The following is a 21659-nucleotide window of genomic DNA, read 5'->3' as shown; positions in this document are numbered from 1 at the left end:
CGACATAACAAGTTTTTGAAAAGAAGCTCTTCGACATGGCAATTCAAAATACCATTACTTGGATATGTAATGCCAGAGGGAAAAATGTTTTTTTTTGACATAACAAGGTTTTCGTGACGTTGAAATTCGAGATATCTAGAGTGTTTTTTATTCTTCAATTAATCTCTTCAAATTTGTATTTTTCAGAATTCACTTTTAATTAATTTTCATAATTAATTGATTTTTTAATTTTACCCATATTTTAATAATAAGAAAATTATTAAAATATGGGTAAATTGATTTCTATTGCATTTCAGAGAGTAAATAATACATTACTGAAAATTTTTAAGCATAATTGTTTACATTTTAAAAATTATTTAACCGGAATTATTTAAAACATATAATATTTATTTTTTATTAACGCTTATTACAACATATATTTTATAAATATATTATTGATGTCATCTTATGAACTAAATAAGCATTAAATAATAAATGGTACATTCCCAGATAGCAAAATAACGCTTATTTTAACTCAGCAAAATCATTTTAATGTAAACCTGAAAAGGTTTGTGATGCGGTTTACGTGTAAACCTTCTAACCTTAAAACGAGATCTGTGACTATCTGCTCTATTCTATGCTCATTACCCTAATCTAAAACCTTTGAAAACAACCTTCTATATAAAAACCTCAAATCGAGGTGAACTTAGGGTTTTCGAGAGTGAGAAAAATCCTTTAATAAAGGTAGTCTCAAGTTGAAAATAATTTTAAATCTGGGTAATAAGGGTTCTTTTTGCAAAGTCTCGTATGCTCAGCTAAAATCCACCTTGTCTTGAAATTTTAGTGGACAATGCAATTTGATCCTATCGCTAGAGTGACGTTAGCTAAAACGTCATGATGATCCTAAAAAACAATACTTCTTGAAAAAGCTTTAAAAAATAATTTTTAATCCTTTCAGGATGAAAGGTTTGAAAGTGTAATATTTTTGCTTTATTGAAAAAAGGTTTTTAGTACAAACATTTTCATGACAATAAAAGGAAAGTTTCGATACAAGGTTGTCGTAAGGTTACATGCTTTCTGGAATTATCATTAACAAATTCTTTTAAATTTGTAATTTTTATCATTAATAAATCTAATCTTATCTATGTAACATAAATTAAATATATATGTTATTTGCGATAGATATAATTGATGTTTCAAATGAAAATATGTTTTATTTAGTTATTAAAATAAAAATTTTGTTTTGTTTGATGTTTAAAGTAACAAATTTATTATTTAAAACCATAACCAAAGTCATTTTACTTCAAGAACAAGCATTGTTGTTGTTGTTGACGTATGCCTGTTTAGGCAGAGGGGTGCGATTGTTCTTGTTTTCCAGTGGCGCCATCTATGACTAAGAATTCGACTTCTGCCACACCATACGTCGCACCCGTTTATAGGGCGGACCCATTCATAATTCCATTCATTCATCCACAGATCGTAATTTTGACCTGAATCAGAGAACGATCTATCTCCAATCCAATACCCCCAGAGGTTTTGATTTGTTATGGGAACATGGAGGACTTTGTCGACTCGACAGATTTTAACGTGCATCAGTCACTTTACTACACGGGGAGTCTTATGCCGGCGGGGTTTGAACCCACGAACTCTCGGACATGGGTCCAACGCCCTACCAACCAGGCTATCCTGGCAGATCAAGCATTATCATGTGTGAATGTTTCCGGATAAAAAGTTAAGTGGTGGCATTAGGCAATAGGGTTTTCCATAAAAATGTTCCATTTATATTCAGGTTTTAATTTTAAAAAAACAGTTTGTATTTCTCTGTATGGCAATAAGATTCGCTAAATTGGATACTATTTTATCTTATTTATATTTAGCAATGAACTATTTTTTGAAAAACTGATTCAATTCACATGACACAAGACTCCTTAATATCTTAAACACTGCCTTTACGAAATAAATAAATATAAATAACTTGATTTTATGTCTAAAAAATTCTGCATAGTTATCAGATAAGAAAGTAAGGTGAAAAGAGTTAAATAGGAAGTAGTTTTGTTAGCTCATTATGCGCACTGTCACTTAAATAAAGCCGTTTAACTTACCTTTATTGTTTACATCTAAAATAAATATGAAAAGATGCTGAAAAATCATTGTGCCCTTTTAATTAAATACTAATGGTGAAATTAAAAAATATATGTGTCATAAATTTATGCTATTTTATTCAACAAAAAATTTATACTTATGTTGTTTATGATTATGCATTATATTTTTTCTGATTAAATTTCGTCAATCTCATTAAATTTCTTTCAATTTCTTTGAATATCTTTTCATTTGGGAAACCGATACATAGTTTTGATTTCAGTTTTAAATTTTAGAATGCTGAATAATACTAAAATTACGAACAAAAATCACTAAAAAAATTGAGCTCATACTTCTCCATATTGCTAAAGGATTTATGTGCCCATCCTTTACAGTTAAGGCACTGTATTCAACCTCTTTNGGTTAAATTTAGTAGGAACAACACAACCTGTGACGTAGGCTATATTATACCCAATGTTCCCTAATTTTTCTTTATTTGCAAACGACTAGAAATATAGTTCTGTAAATTTAATAGTTCTTAATTATTGTTAAATTTTTGATTTTAATAATATATACAACGTAGAAAGAAAAAAAATTGCGATCTACGCAAATAATATTATTGCTAATATATTGATAGTATTGCAACTTTGAGCAAAAAGTTATTGATTTAAGAAAGAACTAAACGATTTCAGGAAGAAAAAAAAATTTTTAATTTAAAGTATGGGGAATAAAACTAGATTGGATGATCTTAAAATTTTAAAATCGTGATAATCGTGTTAAAAACGTCGATATTTCACGGTATACTCCAATATTTTTTTTTACTTCGTTGCCCAGGGGAAATTTATCATTCATGATAATAAGGTATACCGTAAATTACCATTCTTGATAAAAATCGAGATATTATCGAATTCTATATTTATCGTAACACCTGGATTCACGATATATCAAATATACAAATTTCGATAATTAAAAAAATTGACGCTACATCGATCTTCTCTATTTGTGAATAGTTTTCCTATTATGACGCAAATAAAATAAAAATTTTAGCGATTGCGATTAGTCGATCAGCATAATAAATGAATGACGTACTTTAATATAAAATTAATGGCTCAATTTCCCTGGGTTTCCCGCAAATGACAGATGATCTAAAGAAAAGCGGATGAAGATAAAAAAAATACACGGTTTGCTGCTTTTTGCCTAGGAAACCAATAATATTCTGATCCGATTCAAATGAAGCTATTTACTGAAAAGTTATTAAGCAGTGTTTTCTGATGTATGTCAAACCATTCCAATTTTATTTTATTTTATAACTGGCTTTGAACAGTCGACCCAATTTTACGCTTACGTTTATCTATGTTTAACTCTCTGGCGTTGTAATTCTTTACCCACTCTAGAAGACAAAGGAACTTCTCGATCAAGCATTTGCACAATAAACCTTCTTGGAGAACTTTTTGGTGGAACTAACCCGCATTTGCTCTACATGGAGAGGGAAATCACGAAAGCGTCCCACGTTTAGCTCGACAGTAAGGGGAATTTAACCCGTGATCCGTCTACCATTCTGAGGATTATTTACGTCAGCACTGTGGTCGATGCTAGCCGGAAACAGAATTCGTATCGACCAGCGGCCATCGCTGGGATTCGAACCAGCACCTCATTGGAAGGCGAAGCGCCTCTGACCTATTGCGGCTTTAGACTGTTCCAATTCTGTATCGTTCTAATTTTAGTATATGTACTGCTGAAGCAAGTACGAAGACCATTCCAGAGCATTATGTCTCAGGGGATACTTCCGGTGAACTAGGTTCGAATCCCAGCGATAGCTGATCGATACGAATTTCGCATCCGGCTTGCACCGACCAAAATGCTGACGTGAAATATCCTCAGTGGTAGACGGATTATGGGTTAGAATCCCCTTGCCGTCAAGCTAACCGTGGGAGGTTCTCGTGGTCTTCCTCTCCATGTAACGCAAATGCTGGTTAGTTCCATGACTTTTAAAATCATAGTTTTACAGTTTTTCTTAGCAAAATCATTTGTATTATCTTATTCCATTTTTCTTTAATTGATTTTCCAAATCTTTTTCATTTGAGAACGCTCAAAAAAATTTCTTACAAAAATAATATTGAAAAAAAAATTACCTTATCTTGTGCGGGTATGAAAAGAGTAGGGAACCGTACAGGACTATGTTGACGATTTTCGACAGTGTAGGATTTTGTAAGGACATCAGGTGTTGGGGTTCCAGGTAACAATGGTAGACTTACGTTAGATTCCTTCTCTTTTGTATCAATTGTTTCCTATGAAATAATGTAAAAAATTGAAGTGCGAGTCTTAATTGTATTAGAGTGCTTAAAACGACACAATTTGAGTGCTTTAAACAATAAACAAACCTTTAATTTTAGACTATTTATTAACTTTAATTTCAGGACTTAGTACAAATAACTGTCTCGACTTTCAAAGGGATTATATATTTTAAAAATTTATTAATCAATTTTCAAGAAGTCATTAAATTCACACTTGAAGTAAAACTTTAATTTTTGACTATTTATTGACTTTGAAACTTTGACTTTGGGTTTTGGTGCAAACAACTGTCTCAACTTTAAAACGGATAATTTTTTTAATGTTTAAAAATTTGTTAAGTATTTTTTTTTTTTTTTAATTATCTCTAAATTTACACTTGAAGCAAAACTTTAATTTTAGACTATTTATTAACTTTAATATTAGATCATGGTGAAAAAAACTGTCTCAACTTTAAAATGTATAATCTTTTTTTTTTTTTTCAAAAAAATATTTAAAAATTTATTAAACATTTTTTAAAAAGTTGCTAAATTTGTACTTGATGCAAAGCTTTCATTTTAAACTATACTAACCAGCCATAAAAAATGATCTGACCATTAGAACGGAAAATCATTTTAATATTTTAAAAGTTATTAAAAAATCGCCGATTTGGCGAGATTTTTCCACATAGATTGAAATTCGCAAATTTCTCCGAGACCAGATAGTGCAGCGTTTAAGTAATTTTTAAAATATTAAAGAATTGATATCAAGCGCTTTTTATTTTCGCAATACAGTGGCTCTTTTCATTTTGGAATTTTGCTCCATTTTTAGAATTGACATTGAGAACGCTGGTTAAAGGTAATATTTTTTTATTACATATTATTATTATTTTGCAAGATTATTTTTATTTGTAATATATTCAGAAGTGTAAACATAAGTATGTACTCAGAGAATGTATGGTTAGTGATAAAATCTAATTTATCTCTCGGTTAAAAAGATCTTTTATCATAAGCTTTATCACGTTTTGGAGCTACAAATAAAGAACAATTAAATGAATTTTGAAAACTAAACGAACTTTTTACAATCCAAATGAATGATTAACACCCTAAAATGGCGTGTCCCCCCTATCGCAAATTTTAAATGCAAAATTCTGCTTTCAGGAATTAAATTATACCGAATTACTCAATATGATTTAGTTTTTTTGAATCTTTACAGTTATGTATGGTTTAAAAAATGCGTTTATCTAATGTTTAGTTCATAAAAATAAAAAATAAAAACTCTTATTAGCATTCATGTTCGATGTTAAGCAGATAATAGTTTTTAACGAATAAAACTTTAACATCATGAAAATTTGTGTGAGCTCAGATAATGCAGTATTGGAATAAGTTTTTAAACATTAAAGAATTAAACCTCAAACGTTTTGCATTCTCTCAAAACTGTGGCTTCCACATAGGCATTTCGCGTCATTATTAGAATTAGCATAGAAGCACTGATAAGTCACTTAACCTAACAGTCATAAATAATTGGTACAAACTCACAACAGTTATGAAAATAGCCTATTATTCTCACAAAAGTATCCTTTCAGTATTTCTTGAGGTTAGGTTTAAATCGAATAAACAGAAATGAAATGCACAACTTCATGAAGCGCAGGGTATTACGCAAACCCAGTGTCATTCTTTAAAAAGTACAATTAACAAAGTAGAATTCTAGATTTAACATACTTATGTAGATAGTTTAACAGTGTATGGATACTTACTTCTGTTGAAATGGAGTGTTTGATTTCATCCTTAGGATTCATCTCTGGATTACTTGGAGTTTTATTTTCTTTACCCTTTCTCTTGTCTTCATTCTCTTCCATAACTTTTTCTTTTTTCTGTAAGAAATGTGCGAAAAAATAAAAATGTAGTTTAATGTCATCAAGAGGGAGCTATATCACGGGAAAACCTTTTCATAGCAAATTACTATTCATGACGTAAGTTAGAATAATAATTAACGATAAGTCAGTTAAATACAGCGCCATATCACACATTGAATTCGTTGAAATATAATTCTTTCTCGTCTGCTTCTTTTACTTAACATAGATTTATTATTTTATGATAACACGCGATTTATTTTTGATTTTTGTACCTGGCAACTTCGATGGATAATTAGTTTGTTTATGTTCCACATGGCTTCATGCCTGTCTTTGTAATAAGTCTCTGTTTAAATATATAGTGAAAGAATTGAAAATTTGAGAAAGAATCTTTGTTAAAGAATTTAGAATGTGCCACTTAAGAGAATTGATACCTTCGGGCTTAGCTTACTCGAAATAGAATGGAAAGAACAATTGCTAACGTAAATAAATGCCACGTTTCAACAACCAATCAGGATCTACATACCCAAACTACGTCACTTGCAGGTATCCCAATGAAATTTAAATTCTAATTTAGTTATGGAGGTGAAACCGAATGTGCGATGAAAAGTTTCTCTCGTCTTATACCTTCCTTCTAAAAGAGTTATTGCTTGTTATTAATGGAAAGCGGGTTTATACGTATGTAAGCTAATTAATTTGTACAGATGTTACGAAGTCGCGAAATTAAAAGCGTGTGTTACCTATTTTGCTTCACATTTGGAATTTGATATTTAAAACATGCCTTCCCTTAGTCCCATGAGAAATTGTGGGCGACAATTTGTCGCCTCGATGAATTGTGAACGACGAACTAACGCAGAACCCAAAATAACTACATCTTAGTACATGAGAACACGATCATTAGATCAAAAGTTATAAAGCTATTTTTTTATTGAACACAGAACAAATGTTCCTAATCTTTCCTTATAAAAATTTGTTCGCTGTAATATCATACTGTATGGAAAAAAATACTCACTCTAATATATCACAAGAACAATAACAAAAAAAAGGCCTTTAAGGATAAAGTCGTCTCTCAGACGAACATTTTGTTTATTTCCGAGGACAATTTCGGGAAACACCAAAGAGAAATTTCTAAGAAAAAGTAAAGTAAAATGACAAACGAAGATATAAATTATTCCAATGGGATTAGGAAATGTGACCTATTATGGGCATATAAGACAATCTGGTTTCTTTTCATTTGAAATATGAATTAAATCTGACATCAATTTCAAAAAATCACGTCATCGTTTTAAAATAGATCCTTACAAAAAAAATATATCTATATTAGAATCATAAGATTTTTTTTTTAGTTTCAATTTAACATAATTTTAGTTTATTTTTCTTCCGTTTCGTCCTGTCCTTAATTCATGATTTTAATTTTCATATTTATTAAAAAACGCATTTAGTAAATATGTATCTATCCTTGAAATATCTTAGTACCAAATGAGAATAAATACAAATAATTTTATTCATATTAAAGAAAATGTGTTTAATTAAGTTTTCTAATTTTCCTTTCGTCGTAGTAATATTAATTAAAAGAGTATGAACTTAATTAAACCATGTTGGGGTAGGCATGGAAGACAATAGTTCCATTCTCCAGTTGCTAACGAATAAATCGATTCCGAACATTTCCTACTACGTTTCCTAAATCGTCCGCTTTAGAAAGCAGTAGATTAGAAAAAAATACCAGTTAAATAATCCTTGTTAATATACAAAATATTAATAAATATTTACTACAATTTTTTATTATTTTACAGCTCTTTTTTAAACCTTTTTCATGTCATGCCTTTATTTCTCGTTTCTAAATTGTTCTTTTTTTTCTCAGGAACTATTTGACTGATTTGTTTTTACATAAAATTACTTTTGCAACATTCATAGGAAGTTTGTTTTTTGTTACCGATTTCGTGAATTAATTTAAGTTAAAAATTGATTAATTAATACACCTGAAATGTTCTCTTAAAAATTATCGTAAAAATTGTGATCATGCCCTCTGTATAAAAAATCCGATCGAATCATTCTCTTTATTTCAAGAAAAAAAAAAGAACATTTAAGAAAGGGAAAGCAAGAAAAAATTTAAATTGTAAGATAAATATATAAGTATCACTAATAAGTAGTAATAATAGTAAGTTATTATTCCTATTTCAGTAAAACTTATTTAAAAGATTATGAAATCTACGAAGATTTTCTGAAAAATCATTAGGGTGTTCAACATACCACAGAACCCTGTGCGCACAGATATGCAAACAATATATATTTCTCACCCATAGTTTTGCTCAACTTTGCCAGTTTTTATCGTTGTGATTTGTGTTTATGTACCTCGAACTTACTGAACATAAACAATGCATGTTTTTCTCCCTGTTTCATTAATCCTTTGAAACAAGGGTGAAGGCAGAATTTTTATTAAACATATCTTAACAAACAGCATTTTAATAATTTATAGTTATTATGAAACACCGGTGTCTTAAGGTCAAGCCTTCCAAACACGACTCACTTCCAAAGAATAATATTTCAGATTTGCAGTTATTTAGATCGAAGAGAAGCAGTTATTCATCAATGAAATTTCTTTCATATACAAAATAGATTGTTGATAAACTTTTGAATATAAGTGCAAAAATTAATTTTTTTTTTCAAACTAATTTGTTTGGATTTTATAAATGAGCAAAATTCCCGATAATCTTAATGTTTTTTTTTTGTTTGTTTGTTATTGTTAGACCACTTAAAAAATACTAAAATATATATTTGTTTGTAATTAAATTAAAGCGTCAGAAAAAAATATATAAATGGGACACTGGTGTCCCATGTGCGTCAAAAAAAACAAAAAAAACTTTACGAACTTAAAAAACTTAAAAAAACGAAACGAACAACAAACAAAATTATTTTAAAAACCTGAACTGAGGTACATTGGATTTTATCTATACAATTTAAAGTGAAATATGCACGTAACACAAGAATTGTAAATACTTAATTAGCACAAATAAAACACTGTTTTTAAAATTGCCCATGCATAAAACATTTGACTACAAAGCTGGCAAATCCTGTTTATAAACACTAAACTTCACAAGCATAGACAACAGGGAGCTTAACTATTTGAAGGCGTTTCTTTTATTGAAATTCTGTCTGTTTCACAGAAGGCGTCTTCTTAGAATTTTTCTGTTGTTTCTTTTATCGAATAAAGAATATGAAAGAAAGAGCTCAAACGATAAACAATGCGTATTGTTTTGTACATCCAAACGACGTTAAAGAAAACAAAGGATGCCAGACCCATGATAAAAATTGCAGGTCTTTACATTATATCAGATAAAAATAAAGAAAAAGTCAATAATCATAGAAAATTACTATCAGACTTTTACACAAGTTTAGTCAATCTTTAAACAACATGAAAAGATAAAATTCGCTTGCTCGATATAATCTATTTTATTAGTGAATTGGACAAAACTAGTCAAAAGTTGGGTTTATTTTCTGGCAGACCTTGGGTCAATATGAAGATTAAAAAAATATATATTATTTCGATACTATTTATTTAAATCTAGGAAAGAAGTGTTTAAAATTGGTCAAAAACAAGTTAAAGGTTACGTTTTATTTATTTATTTTTCCAAGCATTGTAAAACAAGGGCCTTGTGTCAATATGGTGATAAGCCCCATGTAATGGATAAAGTTAATTCATTCGATAATTTTTATTTTATAGAGGAAAGAATTGTATTAAATTGGTCAAAAACTTGTCAAAAGTGCGTTTATTTCCTGCCATTTTAAATTGTGTGCCAATTTCACGATAAGCCCCATTTTCGAACTGTTTTTTTTCTTTTTTTTTTTTTTTTCTTCTTCTGTGCATTGTACCGTTATTGTGATGAAATTCCCGAAACATGCGAAGCATGTGTATCAGGAAACAGAACTAAGGAACAGTTTTATGTAATAACAATACTTGTTGGATAAGATTTGTTTTCAAATTTATTTACATCTCAGCCTAGAAAAGCTCTATTAACAAACATAGATTATCTGATTTGGATGAAAATCATAAATTGAAGCAAAAATTTGTAGCAATTTTTGCCCGTTATTGCAATTATGTTACCAAAGTATATTAAACAATTTAGAGGGAGGGGGGGAATTACTACTTAGAAAAAAATTATCTTTTAAAAAAACTGAAAACATTCCATTAATTTTTGAATGCCTACTAAGGGCCTATAATGATCAACATTCAATTTCGTGAGGCATTGATACTTTCCAAATGAGGTAGCAACTCAAATTTTTTTGTGATTTTTTAATCACTCAGTAATAAGTTATTAAAAAGTTAAGTTATTTTTCCAAAATTATTTTTTAATACTTGTTCTTTTTTAAGGCAGAAAAAAAATCTCACGAGTTGTTTTACATCTTTTCAATGACAGTGGTTTAAATAATAAACTGATGTTACATATGCCAAAATTAAATATCAAAATTATGCGTCAAAATAATATAATATTGAGTCAAAATTGTATTGACTTATAAAGTTCATTGTATTTATAACCTTTTTTTATTTTTTTAAATCTTAATCATCATTTAACTTTTTTTTAGTAGCAGCCCCTCGCTATGGTAATTGTAATTATAACTGATTCTTAACACATTGAAAGAATAAAAAAAAATTTAAAAAAATTCGAGAAGTGAGGAAAAAAAATCAGGATTTCGGAAAATATCAGAAGATCGGAGAATTTTTGTTTATAATCGATTAGAGAATCTGTATTCCGTAGATTAGAACTGTAGCAATAAAATATTGAAAAAACTCTAAAAAGGGTAGAGAAACAAAAAATTCGTTATATATTAGTAGATCAGCGAATCGGTGTTTAGAGAATCAGTGAATCAGTTTCTTAGAGAATTAGTGAATTGGTGTTTTAGTAAATTCAAGAGTCACTGAATGAGAATGAAATTATAGGTGAATAAAACAAGAAAAAAATTCGAAAGAAAGGGAAGAGAATCAGTAATTCAGCGTATATTGGAAGATCAGTAAATCATTGTTTTATTGAATTAGAGAATCAGTAAATGAGGACTTTTGTATAAAATAATCAGAGAATGTTAAAAATTTATTAATTAATTTCTTACCTGTAACTTTACCCATTAATAGTTAATAAAGTAAAAGACTGCATGGTTAATGTTCTTAGAACTAGTTAACATAATTGTTCCACATTATATACTAAAAGAATTACCAGGAAATAAATTATCATAGAAGCCCTTTTTTACGAGCAAAATTGTGACCAACTCTCATTAGGATTAAAGTAAACAGCCCACCCCATGTACTTTCTCCCCTTTTATGGATTAATTAGCGCTCTGTCCCTCATGTATACATTAATGGATTGCGTCTGAATGGTTCCTGGTCCCCAAACTGATATTACATATGTGTCACTCGCTTTAATTTTTGCTTCTTTGAGAAAAATTGTTTACCCGACGTTGCCATGTGTACCCTCCTCTTAATGCACAGGAATGTGACATCAACCAAATTGTCTTTTTTCAAACAATTTTCCATTTAACGGTTAATGGCCCCTTTCTGTAATGCTATTCATAAAGTGACACAAATTGTGTATGATGTCATTTAATGTTCATAAATGAGAAGGGAGTTATAAGCCTCTTTCCCCCCACTCGTTTACTTAGTTGAGTAAACAGAAATAAGAATAATTTTATCGCTGAATGAATCACGCTTTAAACTTTAATTTTTTGTTTTCATTTTCAGGAAGTGAGAATTATTTCTTATCATAATTTTAGTAGGAATAAAATATTTCATTGCAGAAAAATAATTTGATAGCAATTTATATATGACTAAAAAAATTTTAGATATTTATTTATTTTTTTTTGCTCTTATTGAAAGGTTTTTTATGATGATTGTTTTCGATAAAAAAAAAATTTAATAAATAAAACATTTCTGCAATAGCCTGGGGAAAATCACGGAGATTAAAGGTTCTGCAGTTTCATGACCTACGACTTTTGCTTGCCAGACAAGCATGTATCCATCGATCTGAAGTTGAGAAAGCTTCATACCACCGCCGAGGATCGAACCACAGTCCTTCACAATTACAGCTCAGTGCTTTAGCCACTTAGACAAGTGGCTCACAATAATCTTAGTAAGAGTAAAATATTTTATTACTGTACCACTAAATATTTATTTATGTGATTGAAACATTTCGTATGAGAATTGCCCTCCATACAAATCTTAGCGAGAATAAATAATTTCATGGCTATAAAAATATCTATCGTAGTTTTATCATCTAATTTGCAGGGCTTTTTTTTTACTTATAAGTTTTAGTTCCACTGAAATTTTTCGTTGCAGTAAAATAGCTCTATAAATTAAGTTTTTGTAAGACTAAAAATTTGTTTTTTTATGTATTTTTTAAAAAACTTCTCAATGAAAAATATTTACTGTTGGTAACAGTAAAATATTTCATGACAGTAAAACAATTACGTAATTAAAAATTTATTACAAATATATCATCTATAGATAGATAGATAGATAGATGGATAAATAAATACAAAAAGGATAAAAAGAAAAAGAAAACGAAGAAAATTAAGAAAAACAATATGTTTTATTTACTGCTCATAAGTAAATAGAACTCATAAAATAAGTTCAAAATGTAGAGAAAACATGAAAAAATTACCAAACAATGAAAAAAGGGGAAAAGAAAAATAATAGTAATAAAAATAATAAACATTCGGAAAGAAAAAAATATCCGAAAAAAAGGAGAGAAAATATTTATAAAAATCCGGAAAATAAAAGATATAATCTTTGAAGTAAAAGCTTAAAAACCCCTCTTTTGTAATCTGGCAATCTTGTTACGAAAGTATTTTAAATCATTTTTGAAAAATTTCCAGTTCAGGTAAGTTCATTTGAATTCTTTACTCGCGTTATAGATTTAGTTTTATGTTTTTTTCTGTTTTTACGTAATATTTTTAATCAATGTGTTCTATTTTATTTGTTGTAAATTTCTGTAAAAATGTTTTTGAGTGCTCCTCTCACTATTGTATTGATATATTTTGCTTTGGCTATATTGATACAATATTAGAAAGCACTCTTTTGGGCGGATATAATCGTGTGAGCTGATGAAAAGATTATATCTTTTATTTTCCGGATTTTTATAAATTTTTTCTCCTTTTTTCCGGATTGTTTTCTCTTTCCGGATTTTTATTATTATTATTTTTCTTTTTCCCCTTTTTCATTGTTCTGTAATTTTTCCATGTTTTCTTAAAACGAAATATTTTAAAAAATGTCGTTAAAAAATTACTAAAAAAATAATTGAAAAGCTGGAAAACAAAATATTGAAAAGATATAATCTCATCATTAGTTCACACGATTTTATCCGCGAAAAGAAATAATGAGATGATATCTTTTCAATGTTTTGTTTTCCGGCGTTTTAATATTTTTTTAAAAAAATAAATTCTGTTTTTAAATATTTTTTAAAAATATTTTATTTTAATAATTTTTCCTCTTCTCTTTTTCTTAATCTTTATTTTACCCCAGTAACCCACAATTTTGTTGTTTAAATATGGTAAATAGGCCGAATAGAAATTTATTAGAATAAGTTACAAAAAATAAAATATTTAACTAAATAATTGAAGTAAGTTACCTCATCATTCGCAGCCGAAGTAATATTACTGAATATCATGAAGTAGTATATTAAGTAATATTGAATAATACAGGTGAAACATTGCAACAAAGTAACGTTTCCATTTCTAGCTGATAGACAGAAGTTGGAATTTTTAATCAGAATAACTAAACAATTACGTAATTGATTTTCGTTTAAGTTTCATTCTATTGAGGGGAATATTTTTTCGCCCATTAATGATGGAGACCTTATGAGTAATGGATCTTCGAATTAGACTGGTGCGTGCTATCATTTAATGTCCCCATTTAAATTGTCTGAATATGTGTGTGCAACGCCCTATACTATTTTTTATATAGTGCTTATACATGATTACTTAAAATATCAGAAACAATTAATAACGTAGGTAAATTTTCACATCGCCGTCAACGAAAAAAAAAAAAAATTAATACAATTGGGTACTTGTAACTCGAGAAGAAGTGAAGTGATTATGCCTAGCCAGGTGATTTAATTGGATATCTGTAAACAACGTCACGCGTATGTGTTGAACCTGATTGGCTTCTAAATTAACAAATGCCGCGATTCACATGCAATGACATCAGTTTCAGGTATCCAATTGTAGTTATAATGTTTTTCTCAATGTCTTTTTTTCTCTCCTTCGCTAGTACTGTAAATATTATGAAAGCATTTTTTGTATCACTTATTTTGAAATTTTTCGAGAAACTTTGGTTGTGAAGCTTATAAAAAAATTAGCGTGAGAAACATATTTAATTACACGAATTAAAATTAAAAAATTGCAAATCATAATTATTGCTTTCATCCATTTTTTTTTTTTTTTTTTTCCCNTTTTTTTTTTTTTTTTTTGCCGAACATCTTTTCTTTTTTTTTTCTTCTTAATTATGAAGTGCCGTAATGTACATTCATAAATTAACCGTAATTAATTTAAATAACCAAACAAAAAATTTACTTTAGAAGTTGTATTAATCTTTTCAAGTCTATAGGACAGAGATAGTTTTATTAACTTTCAAAATCGAAAATTATAAAAAAAAAAATCGAAAATTAATTCAATAAAACTGTTCACTCAGTTTAAGCGTTCTACAAGGGTAATCAGAGTCTTATTTTCTGTAAATTTAGAATTTTGATTAAAAGTCGTCAGTCTATTCCATTCTTTTTTTTACTTCAAAAATACATTTTTTTTTTTTTTTTTTTTTTAACGATAGTATATGTATTTTTTGATGTAAGGGAAACTGTTTCAAGTTTTCTACAAAAATTTTACCATTGCAAATGATGTAAGCATCCAACAAAAGAATACAAAAACAAAATATAATTCGTGTATGTGTCTCTATATTAATATTAAAGGTTAGTTCGTGTATATATAGCACAATAAAGACAAAAAGGATAAAAAGAAAAAAAACGTAGAAAATTAATAAGTTTTATTTACTGCGCATAAGTTGCAAGTATATAGAACTCATAAAATAAGTTAAAAATATAGAGAAAACATGGAAAATAATGAAGATTAATGAAAAGAGAAGAAAAAAATATCAAAATAAAATATTTTTAAAAAATATTTTACTTTAATAATTTTTCTTCTTATCTTTTCATTACTCTTTATTATTTTCCATGTTTTCTCTATATTTTTAATAATTATATATGTATAAATTTAATTTTGTATTAAAATGTCTAATTTAATTAAGTCAAATCTTAAAAGTGTAAGAAAATTAAATAAATTTTAAGATATATTAGAGCAATTATTAAAAAAAATTGCATTGCATTTGAAATTATTTATTCCTTATCATCAATATGAAAGAAGTTTGCATATAAATGCATATTTTTGGAGAAACATTTAAATTTAACTTGCGACAATAATGCAATATGCTTAAAAAGGAAATTCTTATTTTGTAATGATTGTACATAAAAATCTATCTTTATTTAGCGCATTGCAGTTTGCAGTATATGCCTGCAAAGAAAATATATCTTTTTAGTGCATATAAAATTACGAAATCATTACATAGCTTTAAAAAAAATTAAGCCACTAGTTCAGAGATAGCAAAATATATTTTTTCAGCGCATGCTCAGTCTTCGAAATCAATGGCTACCGCTGATACTTGTTCCTGTCTATATGCGCCCGGCATTTGAGGTGAAGAACCTCTGACGTCATCCCTCTTGTCGGATAACAAGAAGACAAACTGAGTTCGTGACAGCTTTTCCTTCGTTAAAAGAAGCATATATTTTTAACTCTTTTATTTAATACGTCCGTTTATTTCATTCTGACAATTTTTTACTGCTTTTAACACTTGCGGGGGAAGTGATATATATTTCCGGCGAATTGTTCGTTAACTAACTTCATTTTCGTTCATTAGCGCATTTTTTTAAGAATTATTTTAACGAAGTTCACGAATCTCTGCAGAAACAATGAGATCAACGATTCAAGAGAGATTTACGACTATTCGTATTTGTCCAAAACGAATTTCATAACAAAATTGTTGTTGTTTTATTTTGTACTGGATTTGAAAGAATCATGGGATCACTGGATCATAGGGTTTAACCGTAACCATAGGAAAAAGTTATGAATAATTCCAAAATCTGTTCATCTGTGTTTATCTGCTTAAAACACGAACTAAACACAGATTTTAAGCTCTTAGTATACTTTCTTTGATTAACAAAAATATATACATTTATACATTAAAAATTGGTGTTTGAACATTATATTTTAAATTTTTTTTAAATTTTTTTTTTAGATGAACTCTGTTGTTTTTTGGGGGAGATTAAATTTGATCAACCTGTGAGGTTGAAAACTGTTTAGATATAACCACCAAAAAGCTTCAAAAAAGGGTTTTTGAATTGCTGTGTTTTTTCAAAAATTTACATAAGAAACTACCAAAAATAAGGGTATTTTATCGTAACTTTTTCACCAAAAGGAAAAAAAAAAGAGAAAAAAAACACACACACAATTTGAGCATTTTTCACTCCAAGCGAAGCCTTGATCTTAAATTACATATGTTACTTATTGCTAAGAATTGACAGAGCTTTAGAAGGTACATGGATTTTAAATCTTTAAAAGATAATTAAATTTTCTTTCAAAAAGTTTCCATTTTGGAGAAATTTCCTCACAACCCAGATGAAACTCATTAAAATCTGAGAAGAATTTTCAATTTATGCATATTTTTATATCCTCAAGCAACGCACTTAGCTTACTTTTAAATATTTAAAAAAAAAAAAATCTCAAACTCTTTTTATTTTTACAAAACGGAGACTTTTCTTCAAGTTGACATTTAGAGCCATTTTCATAATTTCTTCATGCTGACGCACGAGCAATTATGAGTCCAGAATTTCCTTATTTATTTAATAACTATTTAATAGTTTTGGATAATTTTTGTTACATTTTATTCATTGAAGTGATCATTTTATCCATTGAAATTGAAATTTTCAATTTGTAACTATTTTCAAAACTTGAACATTGAAAAAGTTTTAAAAATACAACTTAAAACTTTAAAATTCGGTAACTGAGATATAATAATTGTAATAAGAATTATCGCGAGCTAGGAAATGTAGGATCGCAAAAGCATGCACTGATAGGGATCGACGACATTTATTATTTTGGAACGTGAGACTGTTCTTTACTTTTATAAAACTGAGAAATACGTTTTTGTATATATACATTGTGACATACTTTATGTTTAATAAATGAACAGTGTTGTGTCAGCTGTCCCTTCTAAATTTAGTATCACGCATCGCAGCATTTCTGGCGTTGAAAACTCTTTTACTAATCAGGACAAATTTAGACGACTGCTGAAATGAATGACAAGATTTCGCTACTCAAACAGAAAACTTTCAGAGGTAATATTACTCGCTTTTCAACTGACATTAATAATTTAAAAGATGATTCTTCAATTGGAGATATCGAATACAATTGTAACTGCCTTAAACGAAATGAAATTAACAGATAACGATAACAGATAGCCACAATGTGAAGTTAAAAGTAAATATGGCGAAAAAATCAACACTTTATAAAAATAAAAAATATTGAGCAAAATATTCTGTTTAAAATATTCTAATCCCCATTTTAATCAGACGAGATTAAAACGCACTGCCACCGAGCAAGTTTATTTTTAAATCCCCCTACTTCGTGTTCGAATTCAATGTTGTTTTTTCGCTATTGTCCACATTGATGTCGCATTGTGTACCGTAGTTTTAAAAATGGCAAATTGCCTTGAAATCGATCACATTGCATGACTGTTGAATCATTAGCGTAAATATTGTCTAGACCACTTGAAGAGTAAAGAGTGAAATTAAAATTGTTACGATCGATAGCCTTTATTAATAATGCTCACGATCTAATTAAAATGCCACTTTAAAGACTGATAAAAAATCTAGAGAGAAAAAAAAATAATTAAGGTAAAAGGTCACATGATTGAATGTCATCTGGAGTAGAGAGGTTTTTAAGTTTTTCAACTTCTAGCTCCCTTTCTCCTTTTCTGTCAATATTTCACGCTCATTCTTTTCTAATCGATATTATAAATATTGATTGAGCTTTCAAGAATGAGTAAAATATGGCTCGATATTGCATTTTAATTTTTTGTTCGATGTTGGCATATCTCCGCTGACCCCTTGGTTTGAGGGGAGCGCTGGAGTTTTAAAGAGTGACTAAGTTATTAAAAAAAGGTGCACATAATAAATCTTGCAAGCGAAATTGCCGCTTATAGTGTGACATTAGAACACCCTAGATACGCAGCTGTAATGTGGCTCTGGGGCAAGCTACTATGCTTTTAGTAAAATATTTTATAAGTGAACATTTAAAGGTCAAAACATGCAGAATTTTGCCCAAATTCCCAAACAGCTGAAAATTCACTATTTCCTATCATTTAAGATTTAAAAAAAATTTTTTTTTTTTTTTTTTTTTTAATCAAACACTTTTTTAAAAAAAAATTTTGGTACTTTTGTATAAATATCTCTGATTAAAACGTACATATCATGAGCAAAATGTCTGATAAACTTTCTTTTGATTATAACTGTTTTGGCGGTTAAAGGGTTCACAACTTTTATTAACTTAAAAATGTATTTGCAAAAACTTATTAATATTGTTAAAAATAATAAATAAATAAGTAATCAGTGCGATTAATCGTTTCACATTTTACAATTAAAATATATCTTTACCTCGAATGTATTTACCACATGGATATTTTTTTAAAAAAAGCAAACTAACATTAAAAGTGCGTAAAATTTCATTATGTTATTAAGTTAAAAGTTATAAATTACTTGCTCCATTATCCAATTTTGAGCAGTACATTATGTCTGCAAATACCAACAAACTATCGCTATTCTCAGTTAGATTTGACAAAAACCTCGAACTTCGAAATATGGCGACATAATGTCGATAGAGAAAAATGGTGAACTTTCAAAATCGTTTTCAAATCTTAAATTATAAAATTTTTCTTCTACTTTTTCTTTGTGAGCTGCAACAATATATTTAAGTTGGGCTTTTTTATTATATTATTAAAATATTAATTATAAATTTTTATATTAAAGTTTTCAGAAACTTAATATTTCTGCACACTTAAAAACGATTATGTCAAAATTCTTAAAACATTTTATTTAATATTTATTTTTAAGAGAGAGAAGATACAAGATTTTACAAACGCATTTAATAATTTTAATTTTCTAGTAAGAATGGTTGAAAAAAGGTAGCAGACGATCTTTTTTTTTAAAAAAAATATCCCAATTAATTATCGTTTTCTTTCGAGAATGAGCGACCTTGCAAAACTTTACCTGCTGATATTTTATGGCAATGGTCGCTGTCAACAGCCGCAGACAGGAAACCCGTTCTTACGCTTCTGTAGTTCCCAAATCAGGAAACGTGATAGTTTACGTACTTGGAATGTTTCTTCTCTGACACTTTCACGGGTTGATTGCAAACAATCATGTCGATCCTTTACTTTCTCGGCTTAGATAATTCTTAGCATTGAGTAAATTAATTTAAAACAAAGAGAAAGTCTAGCGCAGATGACAGCTTTTCAACTTCTATTACTAAATTTAAAAGTCAGTTTACTCGAAAAAACTCATTTGAGCATTAAAACTCAATATTTATATTTAAAGTATAAAAAAGTGATCCCTTCTAACGAATAGTTAGTTGATCCATTAGAAATATTTTATTTTACGATAAATTTCTCCAGAAAACTTATCCATAATTAACAATTAAAGAATCAGTTAAAGATTTTTTAAATGAAAAAAAAGGAACCATAATTTATGGTTAACTTTTATTAATGATGGCAATAGCAACACGCGACATAAATTATTTACATAAACTCTTTCTTTTCTTTTTGACTATTTCAGTAGCGTGACAGCATTTTTCCTAACTCAATTTAGAGGGAATTATTGTTCAAATAAAATTTTAGTCTAGAAAGCAAACAAAATATAAGTCTAATTTGCTATTCTTGCTACTCAAAAAATACGTAGAAAAGATCCTTATCAGTGAAGAATGTTAAACATTAATACATTTAACTAAATACGAAGTGCCCTTTTTCGTACTAGAACAACAAACACGTTTAAGCAAATTTCAATAATTGCCAATTTTTGAATAAATATCATGCTATTAGTGGCACACAAATGTCTGTTGTATGACGAAATGTCTGTTGTCTGTTGTATTGTCAAATTTACATTCATTTTTTTATATATGTAAAAGTTAGCCTTATTATTTTGACTGATAAAAATTTGCTACTGAATAATTGCCATGGGGTATCTTATTTTTATTTAAATCTAAATTTTAAAACTTGGAACTAAAAACTGCATTAATTATGTTATGGAATCTTTTGACAAAATAATAAATTGCTGATTAAAAATTGATATTGAACTGCGAGGCTGTGATTTCGTGCAGGTGGATGATTATGTGGAACAGCGAAATGGTCCTAAGTTTGTGCAGGCTGTCCAATTGGCCAACGCTTGGCCATCAGAATAAGAAGGAATGAATCTTTGTTTCCATAAGGCCAACGTAACGTAGGTGAGTTCGAGAACGATTTCTTCCACAGATTTACACTTAAAATACTTCTGTCAAAGATTCAGAACAATGCAGCTAAAGGCAGCAGGAAAGAACGTGATGCGGTGACCTCCTCAGGCAACTAGTACATAATATAGTACACTCTCGATATATCGAACTTCTATAGATCAAAAACCTTATTATATCAAAAAAGTATTTTTTTCCCCGTGACATTATATATTCATCTAACGTTAATTTGAATTCCTATGTCAAAGAGTTTCTTCTCAAAACCTTGTATACATCAAATTTTTGTCTTAATCGAAATTGAATTTGTTCGGAAAGTTTATTGTAAACCAATTCTTTTCTGTTTAAGGCATAATTATTTTTGTCTTACTTTTAAAAATAAAATTATCATTGTTGTATTTGCACTTACAGTCAACTACTATCTTTACATACATATTTAATAGTAGTTATTCTTATGTTTCATAACTCTACTTTTTTGAATAATATTTTAGAATATATTTTTCTACTTTTCAGAACATATTTAGATGTGAACTCGCTATCTCGAAATTTTTTAGCGTCCCTTCAACTTTGAAGTCAATTATCACATTTTTCGGATAGAAAGGACGTCTGAAATGTTTTATTTGTTAATAAGACTGGAAGACAAAAATTAAAATAAAATGATTAAATCGAATAATAGGGTGATTTCAAACATAGAATAATAGTTGAAACTAGGACTGGGCTATAAATCGATGTATCGAGATATATCGATTTAACGCATATATCGGCAAGACGATACAGCGACTTTCATTCAAGGCGATGCATCAGAAATCTGATTTAAGCCATCGAGCAAAGACAACGAGCGCAAAACGATATAGCGATATAAGACACGCAAGGATATAAGATAACGATATAGCGATAT

At 28.6% G+C, this 21659-nt stretch overlaps 1 protein-coding gene and 1 long non-coding RNA gene across 2 annotated transcripts in view; one reads left to right on the top strand and one right to left on the bottom strand.

Moving 5' to 3' along the window:
* Nucleotides 1-819: 819 nt before the first annotated feature.
* Nucleotides 820-21659, bottom strand: part of LOC122268301 (uncharacterized) — a 52868-nt gene continuing 32028 nt past the window's right edge. Inside the window, exons 3-5 of the mRNA XM_071179074.1 lie at nucleotides 6083-6199; nucleotides 4191-4346; nucleotides 820-882 (exon numbers count right to left, since the gene is read on the bottom strand). Of these exons, the coding sequence (XP_071035175.1) occupies nucleotides 820-882; nucleotides 4191-4346; nucleotides 6083-6199 (336 nt within the window). The remainder of the gene's footprint in view (nucleotides 883-4190; nucleotides 4347-6082; nucleotides 6200-21659) is intronic.
* LOC139425121 (uncharacterized) overlaps nucleotides 17516-21659 on the top strand; it is an 8987-nt gene continuing 4843 nt past the window's right edge. Inside the window, exons 1-2 of the long non-coding RNA XR_011636347.1 lie at nucleotides 17516-17604; nucleotides 20639-20761. This is a non-coding gene — a long non-coding RNA (uncharacterized lncRNA). The remainder of the gene's footprint in view (nucleotides 17605-20638; nucleotides 20762-21659) is intronic.

This window comes from Parasteatoda tepidariorum, chromosome 3, assembly GCF_043381705.1.
Source record: "Parasteatoda tepidariorum isolate YZ-2023 chromosome 3, CAS_Ptep_4.0, whole genome shotgun sequence".
NCBI lineage: Eukaryota > Metazoa > Arthropoda > Arachnida > Araneae > Theridiidae > Parasteatoda > Parasteatoda tepidariorum.
The sequence above is the reverse complement of the archived record's forward strand: the minus strand, read 5'-3'. Positions and strand labels throughout refer to the sequence as shown.